This window comes from Heterodontus francisci, chromosome 11, assembly GCF_036365525.1.
Source record: "Heterodontus francisci isolate sHetFra1 chromosome 11, sHetFra1.hap1, whole genome shotgun sequence".
NCBI lineage: Eukaryota > Metazoa > Chordata > Chondrichthyes > Heterodontiformes > Heterodontidae > Heterodontus > Heterodontus francisci.
Genome location: NC_090381.1, coordinates 91,877,641 through 91,902,156, shown reverse-complemented (window position 1 = coordinate 91,902,156; position 24,516 = coordinate 91,877,641). Strand labels below are relative to the sequence as shown.

Below are 24,516 nucleotides of genomic sequence, written 5' to 3'. Positions count from 1 at the left end.
GTCCAAATTAGGAGAGATTTTCTTGCTTTTGCACCAACTGCAGGGGAACGCCTACGCGCACTGAATGTTGCAAAATCAGCTGAATTGGAGCACAAGCCTGCAAAGGAATCTACCTGAGTTTCCTTCATTTAAATAAGTTAAGGTAATTCAGGTGGGGTCCATTACAGGGGCGCATCACGAACTACAAAATTTCACAATATTCCTTGCGACCCGGGTGATCCGCTGCAGGATGGGCGCAGAGCAGGAAAATCTTTCCTACATCATTTCATTTAGTCACATACAAAAACAAACCTAGTCCTGACTGTTTGGTATTCTAAGACTTTGATCCCTAATGCTCTGAGCATTAATAAATTTTCCTTTTAAAAACCCTTAATTGATTACTGCAGCTTACATGGGGCTGGTGGACTGGAGAGGGGCTGGGCTGTGTTGTATACAATGACATTACAGACCACCAAACTTTACTGGTGTTTGCATAGGAAAGCAAGTGGTCCTCCCTTTAAGAGAAGTCTGCAGGGCAGAATATAACCCTGTTGAAATTTATCAATAACTAGAGAGGTGAATTTCTGTTTTCACCTGCAAGTTGAGTGACTTTGAAAGTCATCTTTCCTTGTTTCAGAAACAGGATAGAAAAGTGCTCATAGAACAAAATATTTAGAGCAGGCAGAGAAGATTTCATCAGCGCTCCATGTGCAGCAGAATTGTAAGACTGTTGATAACGAACGCGTTGATGATTTTGTTGCACATAGCACACAGAGGAGATTTTCCCCTTGGGTGGTCAAGAATAGAGCCGCCCTCTGCCACCCACCTCCTTCCATGCCTGCCTCTGATTGATTGCAATTTCTTGAAAGCTGACAATAAAACTAATTATATTAAAATCCATTCACATAACAGCACAGCTGTTTAATTATTATTGTTATATCAGTATTACTTTTAAACATTACATTACAGTGCTTCTATTAGGCAGCTAAGACTTGGTTGCTGCCATGGTTGATCTGCAAGGTAATTGGTTCAGCCTCTGTCATGTGACATGTTGGCTCCAGTCACAGTGAACCATGGTCTCCTCAAGGCAACTGAATCATTGAGCTGAATTAATCGAAGGCCCAGGTGGGCCGACCGATGTGGGTGTCAAAGGTCACAACAGTCATTTAGGAAATGACCCTTTGAGGGTGCCTGTAATGGTCAGAGGTCAAAACCTTGGGGGAAGCATGCTTCACAGAGGACTTTTGTCAGATTGCGGTATCCCAAAGAACAGTTTGCTGTTTTGTGCAGGGAGGTGCTGTCAGTTTCAGATTCTTTGTCATGTTATTTTTCTTCCAGCTTGGAAGGATGGGCATGCTGTCTTGTTTACAAAGGCCTTTATCTGGCTTTTGCCGTGACTTGATCTCTTTGCACAGACATCGCTTCTTCTCAATCATTTCAAGTATTGTGTTGTCTCCATAGAACCATTGCTGATACAATGCCTGGTTAAAAAGAAAGGAAAAGACAAGAGAAAACAAAGGCATAAATCCTGCTGCGTGATTCAGAGATCAATGACAGAGAATTTTCTTTTTCTTTTTTGATCGCTTTTCATGTGCTATCAGCATTCAGATCAATAACATATACAGCTCAGCATAACTGGGGCAGCGAAATACTCAGTTGTTGTTTATTCATCAGATAGTTACCATGAAACAAAACCAGTTGGTGTTAACTGAGTTGACCTTGCATGTTTATCCTCTGCTCATTAAGACACCCTTTACTGCAGTTCTTGCAACTCTCTGGAATTCCTGTTTATTCAGGAGGGTAAATTGTTTCCCGTAATCAATAAACTCTGGCAAGTTGGAAACCTGGTAAATGCTTATCATTGACAATATATTAATTGATTAATTTAACAAAGGTTATGAATTTATTTAGATCCTTTCTTCCCCCATCAAGCAAGCTATTGTGATAAACGTTTTGCCACTGACCTGATCCACTGTTTTATTATAACTTCTCTGAAAAGAAGGCACAATGATAAGGACCTGGTTCTCTCAGTGACAGGAGAGCATGCCAACGGAAGGATCAAATGAGGGCTAAATACATGCAGTATGTCATGACAAACACATGCTAAATGCAAATACACATCATGAGATGCAGCCATAAAACATGTCAAATATGATAAGCAGGTGTCAAACACAAGCACACATAAGCTCATAATAAGTGCATGTGCTAGATGCATGCAGATTGTCATGCTAATTGCATGTCAAACCAGTTCTATTTCATGTCTAGAAAGTCATGACAAATGTATCCCCAAATCTGTGAGCTGGAGCTTGGGAAATTTTGGCAGACATCTCCTGCTGTTATCTGGAAGAACCTAGTGGTGTAAAAGTTCAAGTGAGATGTTACCTTCACTGCTACTGACAGAGACTTCCCTGCAGTCAAAATAGTTTGCCTAAATTTGTACAGTATGGCTTCTTAAGGAAATGACAGTCTCCAGGTACAGGGCTTTTTAGACACATTCAGATATGATTGGCTGACCCTGTACACACTGGTAGCAGCAACAGGACAAATCCTAACTGAGCATCAAAAGTACATTCATACCTATTCGGGATGAAACTGCTGATCCTCTTCCTGCTTTTCCAAAAACCTGCAAATGTAGAGGGATGCCCAGAGAGGTCCCATATATGGGAGAAAGCAGGCAGGGCTACATAAGGAGTGTGGCTTTAAAAAACTGACAGTATGTTTCTTTGTGACAAAGTGGCTAAGCAGAAAAGAAGCACTAAAATAGATGGGAAAAAATTACACTTCAATTGCTCAAAGCAAGTCCAAACAAATCAGGTCACCCTAAACGCATAGTCCCAACAAGAAAGGTGTCCCTGCCCTTTGCATCACCAGTCTTACATGGATTCTGGGCAATTGAGTTCCTGCTTAGGCCCTAGCCCTAATTTTTAGGCCCACAATGAACCCAGCTTACATAATAGGTGTGCAGGCTCTTAGTGCCATAGGTGCTTCCTGGCCAGTTTATAATGCACTCAACATCCAGCAGTCAATAAAATGAAAAGGGGACACCTGATGCACAGCAGATGCTGAAGTTTGTATTATTGACCTCAATAAAGTAATATTATTAATTGCAGATGAGGAACCTTATCAAACACCTTTTGAAATGGGGTAATTTTTATCTTCACCACCTGAGTGATGAATAGAGCAGATTTCCCACCTGTTATAGAACTCATTCCACTCATTTCAATAGAAATGAAAATCGGATGGGGTCTATAATGGGTGGCTGATTCGCAATGCCAGTTTTACACCTGGGTGGCAAATTAAAAATCTATCCCCAAATTGCAACTAAAAGCCAAAGTTTGTACATTTCTTTACAATCTTGTCTATTTTAATGAAGTAACATATTGGGCTGAATTTTATGAGGTCTCTGGCATCAGGAGTTGTGGTGGGGGATATGCTGCATTTTACCAGCAGTGACGAGGCCTCAGTGTGGCCACCCCGCTGCCGAGTGGCAGGGCCTTCATTTAAATATTAAAATGAAGTAAAATAAATGCAAATTAACATACCTTGTCCCAGTGGCTGTCCTATGCTGATATTCCGGCTGCCAGCTGCAACTCGTGCACCTTCGGAACTACGTTCCAAGGCATGACACTGGTAGAGAGGGGGGAGGAGTGAAATTCTCAGGTCTGAAGGTGAGGAGGAGAAAGGAAAACACTTTTGATTGGCTGTGGGGATGGTGGGAAGGGGTTGAAGGTAAAATGTTACGAGGTTGGGGATGGGGAGTTTTGCATTGGTAACAATGCTTATTTTGGGTCAGTGGCCCTAAACAGACATTTGGGGAGGTTGAAAGGGCCTCCGGCTTTTATTAAAATTTTAAATTCACATTTATAAAAATGTCCCTTTAAAAGTGAACTTTTCCTCTAAGGGCTTGATGCCCTTTAAAAATGACACCGGCCCCTATGCGGTGGCGCCGGATGCTGTTGCAGGTGACGCAGTGTCCGCCCCCTCTACGACATCGAGGGTGGGCCCCTCCATTTAAATGAGCCCCCTTGGAAAATATCGTGAGGGCGCAGCGATGGCGCAACCGCACGGGAAGACTGACAATATTGGAGCACGCCACCGCGAATGGCGGCGCGCTCATAAATTTCAGCCCATTATCCAATCTGCTTTTTCGTTGAAGAAGATAACATATTGGTTCTATCCTTTCCCATTGAGTGTGAATGAGATTCCTGCCTGTGTCTTACAATTGCAGAAACTAGGAGCAGTATACTCACCGCCTTATCAACTTGCTATTCGAGTTCATATTAAAGTAATGAAGAAAAGTTGAGATTTTCTTCTCTTAATTCTGGCTTTTGGAAAGCAACCAAAGTGCATCAGATCAGCAAGTGTGTGATGGTAGTTTGGTTTTGGATTCAAATTACATTTTAGATTGTTACAAATTTAACTGCCCAGATTACTACAATTTTCAAAAAGAATTCTTTTTATATTTTTTCATGGGATGTGAGCGTCACTGGTCATCCCTAATTGCCCTTGAGAAAGTGATGGTGAGCTGCCTTCTTGAATCGCTGCAGGCATGTGGTGTAGATGCACCCACAGTGCTGTTAGGAAGGGAGTTTCAGGATTTTGATCCAGTGCAGGAGCGGCGATATATTTCCAAGTTAGGATGATGTGAGACTTGGAGGAGAGCTTGCAGGTGGAGGTGTTCCTAAGTGACTGCTGCCCTTGTCCTTCTAGGTGGCAGAGGTTGCGGGTTTGGAAGGTGCTGTTGAAGGAGCCTTGGCGAGTTGCTGCAGTGTATCTTGTATATACTGCTCCCACTATGTGCAGGAAGTGAATGTTTGAGGTGGTGGGTGGGGTGCAGATCATGCGGGCTGCTTCGTCCTGGCTGGTGTCGAGCTTCTTGAGTGTTATTGGAGCTGCACCCATCCAGATAAGTGGAGAGTATTCCATCACACTCCTGACTTGTGCCTTGTAGATGGAGGCCAGGCTTTGGGGAGTCAGGTGGTGAGTTACCCAGAATACCCAGACTCTAAATACCCAGTATTTATATGGCTGATCCAGTTAAGTTTCTGGTCAATGGTAACCCCCAGGATGTCAATGGTGGGTGATTTGATGATGGTAATGCCATTGAATGTCAAGGGGAGATGGTTAGACTTTTTCTTGTTGAAGATGGTCATTGCCTGGCACATGTGTGGTGCAAATGATACTTGACACTTATCAGTCCAATGTTGTCTCGGTCTTGCTGCATGTGAGCATAGATTTCTTTATTATCTGAAGAGTTGCAAATGGAACTGAACACTGTGCAATCATCAGCCAACATCCCCACTTCTGACCTTATGATGGAGGGAACGTCATTGATGAAGCAACTGAAGACGGTTGGCCCTAGAACTCCTGCAGCGATGTCCTGGAGTTGAAATAATTGGCTTCTAACAATCACAACCATCTTCCTTTGTGCCACGTATGACTCCAAGCAATGGAGAGTTTTCCCTCGATTCCCATTGACTTCAATTTTGCTAGGGCTCCTTGATGCCACACTCTGTCAAATGGTGCCGTGATGTCAAGTGCAGTCAATTGCATCTCACCTCTGGAATTCAGCTCTTTTGTCTATGTTTGGTTCAAACCTGAAATGAGGTCTGCAGCCAAGTGGTCTTGGAACCCAAACTGAATAGTAATGAGATGGTTACTGCTGTGTAAGTGCCACTTGACTGCACGGTTGATGACACCTTCCATTACTTTGCCAATGATTAAGAGTAGACTGATGGGCCGGTAATTGATTGGATTGGATTTGTCATGCTTTTTGTGGTCAAGACATTCGAATTTGTTGGGTAGATGGCAGTGATGTAGTCGTGCTGAAATATCTTGGCTAGAGTCATGGCTAGTCTGGAGCACAAGTCTCCAGGTCTACAGCCAGGTAGTGTCAGGATCCATAACCTTTAATGTATCCAGTGCGCTCAGCCATTTCTTGATATCAGATGGTGTGAATCAACTTGGCTGAAGATTGGCATCTGTGCTGGTGGGGATCTCAGGAGGAGGCCGAGATGGGTTGGCACTTGGCACTTCTGGCTGAGGATGATTGCAAATACTTCAGTCTTGTCTTTTGCACTCACATTCTGGGCTCTGCCATCATTGAGAATGGGGATTTATAAAGAACTTCCTCCTCCTGTTATGTTTTTAATTTGCCACCATCATTCATGACTGGCTGGAGCAACACTGCAGAGCTTAGATCTGATTAGTAGGATGTGGAATTGCTTAGCTCTGTCTATACCACGCTGCTTCCACTGTTCAGCAGGCATTAGTCCTGTGTTGTAGCTTCACCAGGTTGGCATCTCATTTTTAGTATGCTGGTGCTGCTCCTGGCATGCTCTTCTATACTCCTCATTGAACAAGGGTTGGTCACTGGCTTGATGGCATAGAATCATAGAAATTTAGGGAACAGATGGAGATCATTCGGCCTAATGAGTCTGTGCTAACTGAGAAAGAACTATCCAGCCTTATCCCATTTTTCAGCTCTTGGTCTGTAGTCTTGTGGGTTATAGCACTCTAAGTGCATATTTAAGTACTTCTTAAATAGGATGTGGGTTTGTGCCTCTACCATCCTTTCAGGCACTGAGTTCCAGACCCACACCACTCTCTGCGTGAAAAAAGTTTCTCCTCAGCTCTAATCCTCCTACCATTTACTGTAAATCTACGTACCCTCGTCTTTAAGCCTCTGCTAAGGAGAATAACTCCTTCCTGTCTATCTAGGCCCCTCATAATTTTCTGCACCTCAATTAAATTTCCCCTCAGCCTCCTCTGTTCCAATGAAAACAACCCCAGCCAATGCAATCTTTCTTCATAGCTAAAATTCTCCAGCCCTTGCAACATTCTCATAAATCTCCTTTGTAACATCTCGAGTGTGATCACATCCTTCTTGTAATGTGGTGACCAGAACTGTACGTCATACTCTAGCTATGGCCTAACTGGTGTTGTATACATTTTTAGCATAACTGCCCTGCTTTTATATTCTGTGCCTCAACTCATAAAGGAAAGTATCCCATATGCCTTCTTAACCACCTTATCTACCCCTACTGCTAGCTTCAGGGATCTGTGGAGATGCCCTCAAGGTGCCTCTGTTCCTCTACACTTCTTAGCATCCTGCCATTTATTGTGTAATTGCTTGCTTTGTTTGCCCTTCCAAAATGCATTACCTCACAATTCTCCAGATTGAATGCCAGTGGTAATGGTAGAGTGAGGGATATTCCAGGTCATGAGGTTACAGATTGTGGTGGAATAGAGTTTTGCTACTGCTGATGGCCCAGAGCCCCTCATGGATGCCCAGTTTTGAGCTGCTAGATCTGTTTTGAATCAATCCCATTTAGCATGATGGCAGTGCCACACAACATGATGTGTCCTCAGTGTGAAGGCAGGACTTCATCCCCACAAGGACTGTGGGATGGTCACTCCTTCCAATACTGTCATGGACAGATGCATCTGCAACAGGTAGAAGGTGAGGACGCTGTCAAGTAGGTTTTTGCCTTTTGTTGGTTCTCTCACCACCTGCCACAGGCCCAGTCTGGCAGGTGTGTCCTTCAGGACTTGCCCAGCTCAGTCATTAGTGATGCTACCGAGCCACTCTTGGTGATGGACATTGAAGTTCCCCACCCAGAGTCCATTCTGTACCCTTGCTACCTTCAGTGCTTCTTCAAAGTGCTGTTCAACATAGTGGAATCCTGACTCATCAGCTGAGTGAGAGCAATAGGTGGTAATCAGCAGGAGGTTTCCTTGCCCATGTTTGACCTGATGCCATAAGACTTCATAGATTGAGAGTTAATGTTGAGGACTCCAAGGGCCACTCCCTCCCCACTGTGTACCACTGTGCCATCACCTCTGGTGGGTCTGTCCTGGAGATGGGACAGAACTTACCCATGGATGGTAATGGAGGAGTCTGAGATGCTGGCTGAAGGGTATGATTTTGTAACTATGACTATATCAGGCTGTCGCTTGATTACTTTGTAGGACAGCTCTCCCAACTTTAGCACAAGTCCCCAGATGTTAGTGAGGAGAACTTTGCAGGGTCAGTAGAATTGGGTGTGCCTTTGTCGTGCCAGATTTCAGTGCCTAAGTTGATGCTGGGTGGTCCATCCAGTTTTATTCTTATATTTTGTAGTGATTTTGATACAATTGAGTGGCTTGCTAGGTCATTTTGGAGGGCAGTTAATAGTCAACTATACTGCTGTGGGTCTGGAGTCACATGTAGGCCAGACTGGGTAAGGATGGCATATTTCCTTCCCTAAAGGACATCAGTGAACAGATGGGTTTTTACGACAACCTGATAGTTGGACTTCTCACTGCTTCTCAACTCTTCCCAACTTCTCACTGCATTATATTTGGTTTCTTGCCTCCACAACATTTTTTGCTCTCATTTCTTATCATCTGACTCTTTCTCACTTTGCTCCCTTTTTTTCCTCACTTCTCGATCCCTGTCCTAGTCTTTCTGTTGCCAGCTTATCCCTGCTGTTTGCCCTCGTTTCTTAATTGCTTTTTATTCTCTCCTGGTTTCTCCCTGACTCTCCCAGTTGCTCCCTCTCTCCAATTCTTACTTCAGATGATGGAAAGCTACATTTTCATTTTGGATGGCAGTATTTATTTCTGCTCCGTGGAACAGGTGAAATTGTACCAGATAAATTTTGTGGAATATTCCAAAATAGAGTTTAAACATCCGAGCAAATGTAATATTTATTTTTAAATTGTGATCTACTGCTTATGAGCTCTAAAACTTGTCTGTTTATGATGGCCCTGCAGGCATACTGTAAATATCAGCATATTTTGTACAGCAATATTATAAACAACTTGGTCATATACTTGTTTTTTTCCACAAAAGTGTCTGTGCTATGTTTACAGAACACACATGTAGATGACAGAAAACAGCTGTTATGGAGATTCCCCTATGGGCTAGCTACATCTAGGAGATGATAGACGTGCACAAACTGACCACAGTCAATGAACCTATGCTTTCAATAAGTACTATGGAACAGAACAATATATCACATTAAAGGATGGAGAAACAGCATAATAGGAGAAAAAGTGAAAATCAGCTATTTGGTATCTATGATAAATTTCAAATGCTCATGTTTCAAACTGCCTTAAGATTGCTCAACAAAAATCAAAGGTCAAAGGCCAGGCTGAATGAGCCCAAATTCTCCCTGGTGAAAATGAGCAGCAAAAATGACAATTTAAGCGTGTGAAAAATTGCTAAGCAGAGGTCACATTGTCACACAAATTCCAAACCTGTATCACATATCAAAACACCTGGGGCTTTTAAAATGATGGATTATTTTGCATATGAGGGATGACTGTAGTAAACAATAAAAATTGTAAAATGTGACTTCCCACGGCTTGCTGCTGTGATTTAACACTTAGAGTACCACAGACAGGTTTTCTCATCTCGGTGAGAGCTATCTGTGAAAGTTGTTGGTGAGTTTACATGTTTAGCAGCTCTCAAATTTGACTTGGCCAGGAAATCTCGTGTAATCTTATGACAAGACCAAGACAAACAACAATAGACATTTCATTGATCAACATAAAGGCCAATAAAGCCAAATTAAATTTTTTTCATTTCTTTTGAGATGTCCATATGCTGAGTGAGCTATACTCCATATTAAATTTTAGGATTATGGGATCTAAACCTCAAGATGTACTCTGCGATGCCCTGGAGGACAGTTCTAAGAGGAAAAATTGGTAAAGTTTTTTTTTAAAAACAGGTAGATGAACGCTAAGTGGTTTTGTGAAGTTGGAGCAAGCTGCCTGGCTACTATGTGGTCTGCCTGACTGCAGATTGTCCTGATGGTTACTCTTTTATCTTTGTGCCTGCAAAGTACTTGGAAATTTAAAAATAATTATATTTGCAGGTTCATTTGAACAAGACATAGGAAGAAGACAGTGGTGAGAGTATTCTGTATTCTCCTTTATTTTTATTATTATTAAAAGTAGTATCCGATCTCTAGATGATAAACACAAGGTAATAGAGCTGTTTATTATGCTTAATGTATATTAACCTCCTATTTCACAATGTGTCCAAGATGTCGCATCCTCATCATTGTAATATTTACAAGGTAGTCATCCTGTTCCTTTGTTCTTGTACTTGTTATCATTAAAGGGTATAGAACCTGTGTATAGATATTACATCGAGGTACTGTAGCCACAGTACAAAATTTATTTTCTTTGAAGTGAATATAATAATAAAACATTTATAATATTTGACAAGAGATTAGTCTCATTATCTGCAGAAGCCAGCAGGTTCTTATTTTACTTTGACAACCAGTAATGAAGCTGTCAGATCGAAGTTTTTTGTTTGTAAAGTTAAAGTAGAACTTGCTTATTTGCCAAAAAATAGGTTCTATGTAATTAAGACACTGGCTTTACTTGCTACACAACACAACATGTTCAGCATCTGACATGATAAACGTTGTGTGAAAGGTTGGCAGAATTCAGTTTATCACTGTAGCAGAGAAGAACATTTAGTGACATCTAGTGGTAATAAAGGGAACTTTGTTTCCTGTCTGCTGGAGAACACATTAAATGATGACTTTGTTTACATTGGCAAAGGCAAATTTTAGTATGTCCTTTTGCTGATTAGCCAAGATCTGTTCCTCGTTCATATTCTAAACAAAGGGATAATGTCACAGACCATTATCCGCCTTCAAAATATTCCTTATGCTCACCAACATGCAAACAAATATCATTTAATAGAAAATAATTTCATTAACAATCAACTGTTGGACACTTACACCAAGAAAATAGCCTTCAGTAAAAAGAACATTTTAATCCTGCAATGTGGTGCTCGGTTGACATAAGGTCATAAAGTCATAAGAACTAGGAGCAGGAGTAGACAATTCAGCCCCTCGAGCCTGCTCCGCCATTCAATGCGATCATGGCTGATCTCATCTCGGCCTCAACTCCACTTTCCTGCCCGTTTTCCATAATCCTTCAACCCTTTACTAATTAAAAATCTGTCTATCTCCTCCTTAAATTTACTCTGACATTCTTCCAAAGAGGTTTTGTGTGTATAGGGGCATATTTGCATGTTTTTTCTGATTCATTGTCCTGGTTTCAAAATTATGTCAATACTAGCTAGCCATACAACTTTAAAGTCTTTTGATCTCATTATCCAAGAAAACTAACACTAAACACACAGTAAACGGCTGTATTTCAGGAACAACCTTGACCCAGGTTGGTCAGTAATTATGCTACAATGTAATGGTCACAACAAACTTTCCTGAGTGTCACAAACAGAGGAAACAAGGTCTTGATTATGATACAAATAAAGCTTCCTCTGATTTCACATGCTAGATCATCTCTGTATTCTTGTACTCATCATTTAATCAGGTCTTTGCCTCTATTCTGGTATAGAGTCTACTAGAATGTCCATTAGAGCATATTAATGAAGCTGTTAATAGAAAAGGTGTTAACAACTGTTTGTATTTGAAAGTAAGAGCTGGAGGTTGTAGACTCAGTCGAAGAAAGGACTTGAGTTTATATAGCGCCTTTCACGACCTCAGGATGTCCCAAAATCACTTCACAGCCAATAAAGTATTTTTGAAGTGTAGTCACTGTTCATAGTAGAATCTATGATTGCTATATTGACTGTAGCAATTAAAGTTATACTTCCTTTAAGGGCTATTTTAATAATCAATTATAATTATTTAACATCAATTCCCAGAAACTGTGGATTCAAAACAATTTAAGTGCTTTGACAGCTTACATATAGATGAAATATGCCAGTAAGAGGGATGAGGGCATTGTTAGAGGTAACCAAAATGCAACTAACCCCATCATTAAACTTGGGCACACTCCAGCATGAGTCCTGAATGTATAGTGGGAGGCAACCAACGAACAGCGAAACCTAATGCTGTCTCAGAGAGGGTATGAACATGCAAGTGGTGGGTAACACACTGCTATTACAAGTAAATAATATATGGGAAATATATGGGCAAGCTGGCAAACACAGAATCAAATCTGACATTTCAAAGATGAAATTATAGCGAGGAGCACAGCAGAGCAAAATATAAATCACTTAATGCAGAATTTGGCGTTGAGGAGTGGAATTGCACTGGCGCTAATCCAGAGGAAGGTGCAAGTGCATGTCTAAAGATAGTTGATAGAGATTAATTTTGGCATTACTCTGACATTCTTCCAAAGAGGGTATGTGTGTATAGGGAGAAGCTGCTAATGTATAACAAAGCCTAACTTTACACTGAGGTTCTCACTGCAAAAATCTCATTCAAACATTCCTAACTGAAACTCCAGCAGATTTTGAACCATTTTCAGAGCATTGCCACTTGTGTCTTATATTTATTGATTTACAGTAGCCACAGTGAAATGAAAACATTTCATTAACGCATCTCCTTCAAACTAAATGTTTCTGCCTTTTAAGAGCGTTGAAAATAACGTGTGTATATATATCACAATTTGAATTGTAACACAGTGTGACACAAAGTGCTACTTGCAATTAATATTCTGGAATGTAAAAGCTCCCTCTGTTGGATGCCACAAGAATGCATAAAAGAAAGAAGGCATGTTATGAAGTTGGGGAAGTTTTGGAGATTTGATTTAATTTCAGTTATGATTCGCAACTGTGCATGTGGCTCTCATTTTATGGAAGATGACATGCAAGTACAATCATGCACGAAGTTCTGGGAAAAAATATGTTAAAAGAGGAATATGCAAAACGGGCAAGTTAAGTAAGAGAAGGGAGGAATGTAAAATATAAATATCAAATCAAAAATGAGATGCTTCACTATGTAAAAGCCAAATAAAGGAGTAGAGTTGGAGAGGAAGGAACAAATGCCTGCTTAAGGATTGACATCTGTGCTAAGTAAAGGTTTAGGAGAAGCGCGATGATCAGAAGATGCTCTTATGCCTTGCTCAGTAAGTGAGTTTGCTCCCTAATTAACGGGAATGCATACCTTAACCATAACAATAGGGAATTTGTCTCATAAGTAGATACTTTGGCAAGAGGCAATCTTATTTTTCTAAAGCAGCAGATTCATTTGCTTTGCTGTAGTGTCGCACCAGACTATTGCAGGGCGTTCCAGTCAAAGTTACAGACTAATGCACCATTTTTGCTTATTCATTACCTAATTATCTGAATAGCGTCACTTCACACAATAATTCTGGCACACCATCCCAGAAAATTATTTCACCAAGATACTTTATTACAGACTTAAAGTCATTCTAACACTCAGTTGTCCAAAATATTAAACACTGGCTCAGGCTGGATAATTGTCAGTATACAATCTACTGTGTGTGACGGTTTTTTGGTATGTTGCTCTTGATAAACATGAGGAAGATCAATTCATTATGGGAGGGGGTTGGAAGCCTATGAATCTTTGTTTTTGAGCACTGGGATTGGCTCCAAAGCGACAGCACAAAACGTTTGTCAAACGACCCTTTGCAAATTTTTGCATTTGTATAGCGCTTTTAAAGAAATAAAATGTTCAAACATCTGGCCCAAGAGGAGAGGTGGATTAAGCAACAAAATAGTTGGGGGAGTTATCTAAGGGAACAATCAAAAAAGTAGCTTTTGAGGAAGTTTTTAATGATGGGAAAAGGAAGTAGTAAGGTGCAGAGGTTTAAGAGAGAGTTCTAGAAGGTGAGCCTAACATACCAGTAAGTGTTGAACGTTCAGAACAGGGTGTGCACATAGAGGCCATGGTTGAAGGACCACAAAGCGAAGACTGGGAAGTAATACTGGAGGAGGTTACAAAGGTAAGGTGACGCAGGAGCTCCCAAACATATTTGTAATTGAGGACAAGGGTTTTGAATTTGATGCATCACAGGGGATGTGGATCTAGTGGAGTCGACGAAGACAAAGTGATGGCTGAGTATGCCATTGTGCAGGACAGGATGTGTGCAGTAGACTTTTGGACAAGTTAAGAGTTTGTATAATGAGGAATTTAAGTGGCCAACAAGGAGGGTGTTTGTAAATGGTTCATTTAAGGTGTTAAGGAGAATATCACAGCTGTACTGCGGGAAGACACCTCGGAGGGGTCATGCAGCGAGGCAATATGGGTGGAGCTCAGGAATAGAAAGGGTGCAGTCACGATGTTGGGGGTTTACTATAGGCCTCTCAACAGCCAGCGGGAGGTAGAGGAGCAGATATGTAGACAAACTTTGGAAAGATGTAAAGGTAACAGGGTTGTAGTGGTGGGTGATTTTAACTTCCCCAATATTGACTGGGACTCACTTAGTGCTAGGGGCTTGGATGGGGCAGAATTTGTAAGGAGCATCCAGGAGGGCTTCTTGAAACAATACGTAGATAGTCCAACTAGGGGTGGGGCCGTACTGGGCCTGGTATTGGGGAATGAGCCTGGCCAGGTGGTCGACGTTTCAGTAGGGGAGCATTTCGGGAACAGTGACCATAATTCCATAAGTTTTAAGGTACTTGTGGATAAGGATAAGAGTAGTCCTCGGGTGAAGGTGCTAAATTGGGGGAAGGCTAATTATAACAATATTAGGCAGGAACTGAAGAATTTAGATTGGGGGCGGCTGTTTGAGGGTAAATCAAACATCAGTTTATTAGAATCCAGGACCAGCATGTTCCTGTGAGGGAGAAGGATAAGTTTGGCAAGTTTCGGGAACCTTGGATAATGCAGGATATTGTGAGTCTCGTCAAAAAGAAAAAGGAAGCATTCGTAAGGGCTGGAAGGCTAGGAACAGATGAGGAATATAAAGACAGTAGGAAGGAACTTAAGCAAGGAGTCAGGAGGGCTAAAAGGGGTTATGAGAAGTCATTGGCAAACAGGATTAAGGAAAATCCCAAGGCTTTTTCTACGTATATAAAGAGCAAGAGGATAACCAGGGAAAGGATTGGCCCACTCAAGGACAGAGAAGGGAATCTATGTGTGGAGCCAGAGAAAATGGGCGAGGTACTAAATGAGTACTTTGCATCAGTATTCACCAAGGAGAAGGACTTGTGGATGATGAGTCTAGGGAAGGGAGTGTAGATAGTCTCAGTCATCTCATTACCAAAAAGGAGGAGGTGTTGGGTGTCTTGCAAAGCATTAAGGTAGATAAGTCCCCAGGGCCTGATGGGATCTACCCCAAAATACTGAGGGAGGCAAGGGAAGAAACTGCTGGGGCCTTGACAGAAATCTTTGCATCCTCATTGGCTGCAGGTGAGGTCCCAGAGGACTGGAGAATAGCCAATGTTGTTCCTTTGTTTAAGAAGGGTAGCAAGGATAATCCAGGAAATTATAGGCCGGTGAGCCTAACGTCAGTGGTCGGGAAATTATTAGAGAGGATTCTTTGGTACAGGATTTACTCCCATTTGGAAACAAATGGACTTATTAGCGAGAGGCAGCATGGTTTTGTGAAGGGGAGGTCATGTCTCACTAATTTGATTGAGTTTTTTGAGGAAGTGACGAAGATGATTGATGAAGGAAGGGCAGTGGATGTTATCTATATGGACTTCAGTAAAGCCTTTGACAAGGTTTCCTCATGGCAGACTGATACAAAAGGTGAAGTCACATGGGATCAGAGGGGAGCTGGCAAGATGGATACAGAACTGGCTCGGTCATAGAAGACAGAGGATAGCAGTGGAAGGGTGTTTTTCTGAATGGAGGGATGTGACTAGTGGTGTTCCACAGGGATCAGTGCTGGGACCTTTGCTCTTTGTAGTATATATAAATGATTTGGAGGAAAATGTAGCTGGTCTGATTAGTACGTTTGCGGACGACACAAAGGTTGGTGGAGTTGTGGACAGTGACAAGGATTGTCAGAGGATACAGCGGGATATAGATCGGTTGGAGACTTGGGCGGAGAAATGGCAGATGGAGTTTAATCTGACAAATGTGAGGTAATGCATTTTGGAAGGTCTAATGCAGGTGGGAAGTATGCAGTAAATGACAGAACCCTTAGGAGTATTGACAGGCAGAGAGATCTGGGCGTACAGGTCCACAGGTCACTGAAAGTGGCAACGCAGGTGGATAACGTAGTCAAGAAGGCATACGGCATGCTTGCCTTCATCGGTTGGGGCATAGAGTATAAAAATTGGCAAGTCATGCTGCAGCTGTACAGAACTTTAGTTAGGCCACGCTTAGAATATTGCGTGCATTTCTGGTCGCCACACTACCAGAAGGACGTGGAGGCTTTGGAGAGGGTACAGAAGAGGTTTACCAGGATGCTGCCTGGTCTGGAGGGCATTAGCTATGAGGAGAGGTTGGATAAACTCGGATTGTTCTCACTGAACGACGGAGGTGGGGGGGCGACATGATAGAGGTTTACAAAGTTACAAGTGGCATAGACAGAGTGGATAGTCAGAAGCTTTTTCCCAGGGTGGAAGAGTCAGTTACTAGGGGACATAGGTTTAAGGTGAGAGGGGCAAAGTTTAGAGAGGATGTGCGAGGCAAGTTCTTTACACAGAGGGTGGTGAGTGCCTGGAACTTGCTGCCGGGGGAGGTACCATAGAGACGTTTAAGAGGCATCTTGACAAATACATGAATAGGATGGGAATAGAGGGATAAGGACCCCGGAAGTGCAGAAGATTTTAGTTTAGGCAGGCATCAAGATTGGCGCAGGCTTGGAGGGCCGAATGGCCTGTTCCTGTGCTGTACTGTTCTTTGTTCTTTGTTGTTTTGTTTTATAGGCAGATGTATGCTGATTGATTGAATATGAGATTAGAAGCTCCGATCAGAATAGAACAGGACTATTAATTTGTGCACAATCTGCCTGAATGACTAGTGAAGTATGAGGATAAAGTCGGAAGCAAGGGTATGGAATTCTTGGTGGCAGAAGAATAAAATGGCAAACAGATGATACTAAATTTTATGACTTACAATTTAATTTATAAAGTAACCACACGCAGGGCTTTTCTCAGTTTTCTCTCCCCAAATTAAGTTTTACAAAAGCCTTTTTCATGCAGACAGTGCCATTATATGTCTAAACAAAACTACTCATAATTCCTACATCTCTTTCAGGTAATAAAGCCCATCTCTGTGCTTGCGCTGGTTGCAAATACAGACTCCCATAATGTGGGAGAAAAACTGGGTCTGTGTATTACCTCAGGCAACAGAAAAGCGAAGGCGGCAAAAAGATCAGATCAACAGACAGTGAAACAAATTTGTTCCCTTAGTGACAAGGGGATTCAGAAATCTCACTGGACAGAATTAGGGAGTCCTATATTTAATAACATTCTTTATTTTAGATGAAAATTATGCCAGAAAACAGGAAACTCCAAACTTGCATCAATCTAGCAAACTGACACTGCAGCGTGCTGCTGGAATCCCAGCCTACACTTTTCATTACATCAAGCCATGCATAAGATCCATCTCCCGGAATCTTGCACACAGGCCGTTTTTTTTGTTATTTTTCTGCCTGTGTGTGGCATTTGTGACCACATCAGCACACAACTGACAAACAGCTGGAAAAATACATCCAGGACATGTTCAACTCAAGCTCAAGCTGCTCGTACTCACTTGCAGTAATTCAGTGAAGAAGAACCATCCTTTTGTTCACATTTGTACAAAAACAATTGAGAATCACAATCCTTTTTTTTAATCTAAGTTAAAACACACCTAAACCATATAAACTTGCAAAACATCAATTAAACATCAATTAGTTTTTTTTTTAAAGCAGGGATGTTATTAGTTTTTATGATTTAGCTAAAAAAATCTGTCCATGGTGATCCATTGGTGTGGGCATCAATATCCTAGTTAGTTTAAATTGAAAGCGGCCAGATTGCAATAAAAACCCACCTGGTTCACTAATTAATACCCTTCAGGGAAGGGAGCCTTCCACCACAACCCAGTTGGGCCTATACCGATACTATGTGATTAACTCTTAATGCCATCTGCCCAACTCAATTGTCAGGACACTGAAGGATGGGCATTATGCCCTTTCCAGTGTCACCCACAATGAGACCTAATTTTCGAAAAGTAAGCTTTTATGAAGTATTACAACATTGTTCCTCACACTGCAATCAATAGGTTTTAGAGCAGCTTAATTTAATGGCCCAGTGTATTATTTGCATGATGATTACGCATTACCCAGCTATTTTGATCGTGATGTATAATGATTCCAGAAAAGGTTTCAATGCAAGTTAAACATCTGAACTTTCACATTTAATTTATATCTTTTGTAGGCATACCATTGCTTGTAAGGTATTGGATCAGATGAACTGCAAAACTGAATGATATACTATCTGCCAATTGCTGACTTCTTGTCACTAAATGGTTTACAATGATTATGGAGCAGAGTGACACATTTGTTTTGTTCCTTTAGTCCAGTTTGAAGGTGTGATAGAAAATTTAAAACAACATCTTGACACTCTTGAGTGCACAAGCAATTCATAAAGCACCCGATCACATCTTCAGGATATCTCACAAAGATTTACAAGCAATGAACTAATTTGAAATACTGGCACTGCTGTTATGTAGGAAAATATAGTAGACAATCTACATACAGCAAGGGCCCATAAGCATGACTAGTCAATCTGTTTTTGTTAGTGTTGACTTGGGGAGCCATGTCAGCCCGAATGTCAGGGGAATTTCATGTTCTTTCAATAGTCCTACAGAATCTTTAATATTGACCTGAGTAACCCTCAGTTTATCTTTTCATCTGAAAGGCAGAATCACTGAAAATGCATTACTCCCTTAGCACTGCACTGAAGTTTCAACCTAGATTATGTGCTCTATTCTGGAGTAAGACATGATCTCCCAACCTTCTGACTGTTCTGAAAAGTGGACTTTAACAGTAATCTCCCTGTGCTTTAATTGACTAACTTATGGGAGTTTTTTTCATATTGAAGATGTCAACAAACTTAATGTCACCACTGGGCTAAAAGACCATGGATGAATTGCCACCAAGAGTCTGATGACTCAGCATGAGATGAAATATAAGCATACCATCTTGCAGGTACCAGGAAGAAACTGAATAAAGCTAATATTTTCTCATGAGCTCTAAATACAGGTGAGAGTGTAGCCTATAAAGTTTGAATTTCAGGAAGAAATGAACATATTTGTATGTGACTCTTCCAAAAGAATTCAGAACATGGGGATGTAATCATAGAATTAAAGGTCAGCTTGTGAAAAGCAAATCCAGAAAAAAGTTCATACGAAGGGTTGTGATAATTTGGAACAGACTGCTCCAGATATCATAGATGTAAAATCAACTGAAGTGTTTAAGAGAAAGATAGATACTTCGCTGGAAAATATAGCTATGAAAGGATATAGAAAAAGTTACAAAAATTGGGATTAAAAAGAGAGTTGCCATGGCTAACTTAAGTAGAGCAGCAAACTTGATGGGCTGACTATCCTAAACGTGTTCCTATGGGACACTTTGGTTCCAGGTATTCTTGTGATGCACAAACAGAAAGATGACAACATTAAGTGTTGTTGAAAAGGCAATCAGAAAAATCAGTTTTCAGAAGGCTTATGGGGAGCAGCACTGGGATATATCAGGAGGATTGTAGTTCACCAAAGATTTCACTTTAAAGGGTGGACTGACTATCCTCAATTCTTTGAAATGAGGGATTTTGAATAAACTGCATGAAGATCACCAAGTAATCTCAAAGTATTGCACGACAGTGAGTGCGAAGATCAGAATTCACCCAAGAGTTAAGTAAGCTTGTCAAGAATGGTGATTTCTATTGTAGATTTTGTTAAAAAAAAAAATTCCTCAGGTGATGCCACATTGCCCCGACCAAAAAAGTAGCAACTGATCTGTTCATAAGGAAAATGTACAGCTACTTATTTGTGATAAATTATATTTTTGAGATATGTAGAACTTAAGAAGTTTTATTTGTGATATAATTAAACATCTGAATGCTGACTTTACTTAACATAGTATTCCGGAACAAGACATTTGAGTTAACAGACTATCATTTTGAGCAATCTGTTTTGAGAAATGTGAAAATCTGGATTGATTTATACACACTAAAGCAGTCCAGATATCCGCAAGGTTATGGGGAAAGAGAATGAGAAAATCTGCTGAGCATAGTTAGTGATCCCTGGTGTGCTCTCATGGAATACAGAGCAACACCATTACAAACTCAGTCATAGAGTTATACAGCACAGAAACAAGCCCTTTGGCCCATTGTGTCCATGCCGGCCATCAAGCACCTACCTATCCTAATCCCATTCTCCAGCATTTGGCCCGTAGTCTTGTATGCTATGGCATTTCAAGTGCCCATCTAAATACTTCTTAAATTTTGTGAGGGTTCCTGCCTCTACCACCCCTTCCGGTAGTGTTTTCCAGATTCCAACCACCCTCTGGGTGAAAAAGGTTTTCCTCAAATCCCCTCTAACCCTCCTGCCCCTTACCTTAAATCTATGCCCCCTGGTTATTGACACCTCCGCTAAGGGAAAAAAGTTGCTTCCTGTCTACCCTATCAATGCCCCTCATAATTTTGCATACCTCAATCAGATCCCCCCTCAGCCTTCTCTGCTCTAAGGGAAACAACCCTAACCTATCCAGTCTCTCTTCATAGCTGAAATGCTCCAGCCCAGGCAACATCCTGGTGAATGTCCTCTGCACCCTCACCAGAGCAATCACAGCCTTCCTATAGTGTGGCGACCAGAACTGTACACAATACTCCAGCTGTGGCCTAACTAGTGTTTACACATCTCCATCATAACCTCCCTGCTCTTATATTCTATGCCTTGGATAAAGGCAAGTCCTAACCACCTTATCTACCTGTGCTGCTGCCTTCAGTGATCCATGGACAAGTACACCCAGGTGCCTCTGACCCTCTGTACTTCCTAGGGTCTTACCATCCATTGTATATTCCCTTGCCTTATTAATCCTCCCAAAATGCATCACCTCACACTTCTCAGGATTAAATTCCATCTGCCACTGCTCTGCCCATCTTACCAGCCCATCTATATTGTCCTGTAATCTAAGGCTTTCCTCCTCACTATGACACCACTAAATTTTCGTGTCATCCATGAACCTACTGATCATACCTCCTATATTCACGTCTAAATCATTAATGTACACTACAAACAGCAAGGGTCCCAGCATCGATCTCTGCGCTACACCACTGGTCACAGGCTTCCAATCGCAAAAACAATCCTCGACCATCAACCTCTGCCTCCTGCCACTAAGCCAATTTTGGATCCAATTTACCAAATTGCCCTAGATCCCGCGGGCTCTTACCTTCTTGACCAATCTCCCATGTGGGACCTTATCAAAAGCCTTATTGAAGTCCATATAGAGTACATCAACTGCTTTACCCTCATCTACACATTTAGTCACTGCCTCAAAAAATTCAATCAAATTTGTTAGACATGATCTTGCCCTGACAAAGCCATGCTGACTATCCTTGATTAATCCCTGACTCTCCAAGTGGAGATTAATCCTGTCCCTCAGAAATGTCCCTCATTATAGCCTAGGAAAACTACATGACTAGTTTACCATCACTGAGCAAACTTTAACGAGATGGCTGGATTTGGAAATAGTTCAAAAAAACACAGGGAATTAAAAATAACAATTCACAACTCTGACACCTTACATGAAATCCAGAAGCATTTAAACCAGGTGTTAAAAAAACAAGTTCAAAGGCCTCAGGGCACAAAGTTTTCAAAGGTACAGAGATGATCTTCTTTCGTTAATGGTGCAGCTGGGACTTTTTGATGAAACATCATACCTAATTCAACACAGGGCCACACTGGACAGGATGAATCTGACAAAGAGGCTTCAGTAAGCCAGGAAATCAGAAGCTACAGAATTATCATAAAAGCAAAATACTGCAAATGCTGGAAATCTGAAATAAAAACAGAAAGTGCTGGAAATACTCGGCAGGTACAGAATTACCTGCAAGGTAAGGGAAGGCAAGGGAAGAAATTGCTGGGGCCTTGACAGAAATCTTTGCATCCTCATTGGCTACAGGTGAGGTCCCAGAGGACTGGAGAATAGCCAATGTTGTTCCTTTGTTTAAGAAGGGTAGCAAGGATAATCCAGGAAATTATAGGCCTGTGAGCCTTACGTCAGTGGTAGGGAAATTATTAGAGAGGATTCTTCGGGACAGGATTTACTCCCATTTGGAAACAAATGAACTTATTAGCGAGAGGCAGCATGGTTTTGTGAAGGGGAGGTCATGTCTCACTATTTTGATTGAGTTTTTTGAGGAAGTGACGAAGATGATTGATGAAGGAAGGGCAGTGGATGTTATCTATATGGACTTCAGTAAAGCCTTTGACAAGGTTCCCTCATGGCAGACTGGTACAAAAGGTGAAGTCACACAGGATCAGAGGTGAGCTGGCAAGATGGATACAGAACTGGCTCAGTCATAGAAGACAGAGGGTAGCAGTGGAAGGGTGCTTTTCTGAATGGAGGGATGTGACTTGTGGTGTTCCGCAGGGATCAGTGCTGGGACCTTTGCTGTTTGTATTATATATAAATGATTTGAAGGAAAATGTAGCTGGTCTGATTAGTAAGTTTGCGGACGACACAAAGGTTGGTGGAGTTGCGGATAGTGATGAGGATTGTCAGAGAATACAGCAGGATATAGATCGGTTGGAGACTTGGGCGGAGAAATGGCAGATGGAGTTTAATCTGACAAATATGAGGTAATGCATTTTGGAAGGTCAAATGCAGGTGGGAAGTATACAGTAAATGGCAGAACCCTTAGGGGTATTGACAGGCAGAGAGAGCTGGACGTACAGGTCCACAGGTCACTGAAGGTGGCAACGCAGGTGGATAAGGTAGTCAAAAAGGCATACGGCATGCTTGCCTTCATCGGTCGCAGCATAGAGTATAAAAATTGGCAAGTCATGCTGCAGCTGTACAGAACTTTAGTTCGGCCACACTTAGAATATTGCGTGCAATTCTGGTCGCCACACTACCAGAAGGACGTGGAGGCTTTGGAGAGGGTACAGAAGAGATTTACCAGGATGTTGCCTGGTCTGGAGGGCATTAGCTATGAGGAGAGGTTGGATAAACTCGGATTGTTTTCACTGGAACGACGGAGGTGGAGGGGCGACATGATAGAGGTTTACAAAGTTATGAGCGGCATGGACAGAGTGGATAGTCAGAAGCTTTTTCCTAGGGTGGAAGAGTCAGTTACTAGGGGACATAGGTTTAAGGTGAGAGGGGCAAGGTTTAGAGGGGATGTGCGAGGCAAGTTCTTTACAGAGGGTGGTGAGTGCCTGGAACTTGCTGCCGGGGGAGGTGGTGGAAGCAGGTACGATAGCGATGTTCAAGAGGCATCTTGACAAATACATGAATAGGATGGGAATAGAGGGATACGGACCCCAGAAGTGCAGAAGGTTTTAGTTTAGGAAGGCATCAAGATTGGCGCAGGCTTGGAGGGCCGAATGGCCTGTTCCTGTGCTGTACTGTTCTTTGTTTATTTGTTCTTTGTTATCAGGCTCAATAACACCGGAGAATCAGGATATCTTGGTCATGGACAATTTTCAACACTGCCATCTAGATTGGGGTTGTACAAAGAAAATATATTATTCTTTTCCAGAAAAGCTCACGAGGGATGTAGTATTAGCTGTTGCATTAAGAAAACAAGGCATGACCTTCATGTGAACTCAGAGGTAGAAGTATTTGTATAGTGGAAGCTGAGTGCAAATTGTGTTTATGTGTAGGTTGCACTGAGGTACTGTGTGTTCTTAATAGATTGGTTGTGCTCAGTATGTGGTTTGATCATTCAGATAGTTAACGACAGTCTGACAGAGTCTTTGCACAGCAAGAATTTGAATTCTTCCAAATAGGTTGGTGATCCTTCATGGTGTCACAGAAGATAGAGCTCTTTAAAAACTATGAAGGGGTTTGGCAGGGTGGATCTGGAGCAACTGTTTTTATTTATGGGTTAGTCTAGAACAAGGGGGTATTAAAAAGAAAGACCTGCATTTCTATAGCACCTTTCACTACCTCAGGATGTCCCAAAGTGCTTTGCAGCCAGTGAAGTACTTTTCAAATATAGTCACTGTTGTAATGTACAAAAATATAAGACAGTCATTAACAGATTAAATTATGAATTTGGGAGGAATGTCTTAATGCTGAGAGGACAATTTTCACTTTTACTTGGATGACCAGCGGAGAGAGCCTGTTCTGCAAGTGAAGAGGCCGGAGCTATTTTTTTTACGGCCCATGCTTCATTTATATAGCATCAGTGAGCTGCCTGCACCAAATGAACATCCCAATTCAGCTTACCGGATTCATGCCAGCAAAATATTGGGCAGCCATTCTGGCAGCAAAGTGTCAAACTTTACGAGGGGGGGAGTGGGGGGAGTTGGTTGGGTAGTAGGCAGTAGGTAGATGGGGGTGAAGGGAAACTGGGGAGGCAGTGGCCTAGATTATTTTCCTGGGGCCTGGAGGAGCACTCCTACTTGGGTGCCTCTTTGGCAGCATCACTAGTGACAATGGTCAGAGCGTGAAAAGTTCAGTGCTAAAATGCCAATTGCTGTCCCATATATGCCACAGGAGCTCTATTTGTACATTAAAAGTGGTCTTTTGCCTGAAACAGACAGGAACTTCCTGCCAACCAGTGGTAAGCCTCTGTAAAAGTAATAATGGGCAGAGCGTCTGTGTTAGCAGGGTGGTAAAACTACCAACCCCAATTTGAGGCCAATTTCA

The 24,516-nt window shown here is 41.8% G+C and overlaps 1 protein-coding gene across 1 annotated transcript in view; it reads right to left on the bottom strand.

Moving 5' to 3' along the window:
• Positions 1-1,226: 1,226 nt before the first annotated feature.
• nyap2a (neuronal tyrosine-phosphorylated phosphoinositide-3-kinase adaptor 2a) overlaps positions 1,227-24,516 on the bottom strand; it is a 165,951-nt gene continuing 142,661 nt past the window's right edge. The window contains 1 exon segment of the mRNA XM_068041516.1: positions 1,227-1,448. Coding sequence (XP_067897617.1) covers positions 1,227-1,448 — 222 coding nt within the window.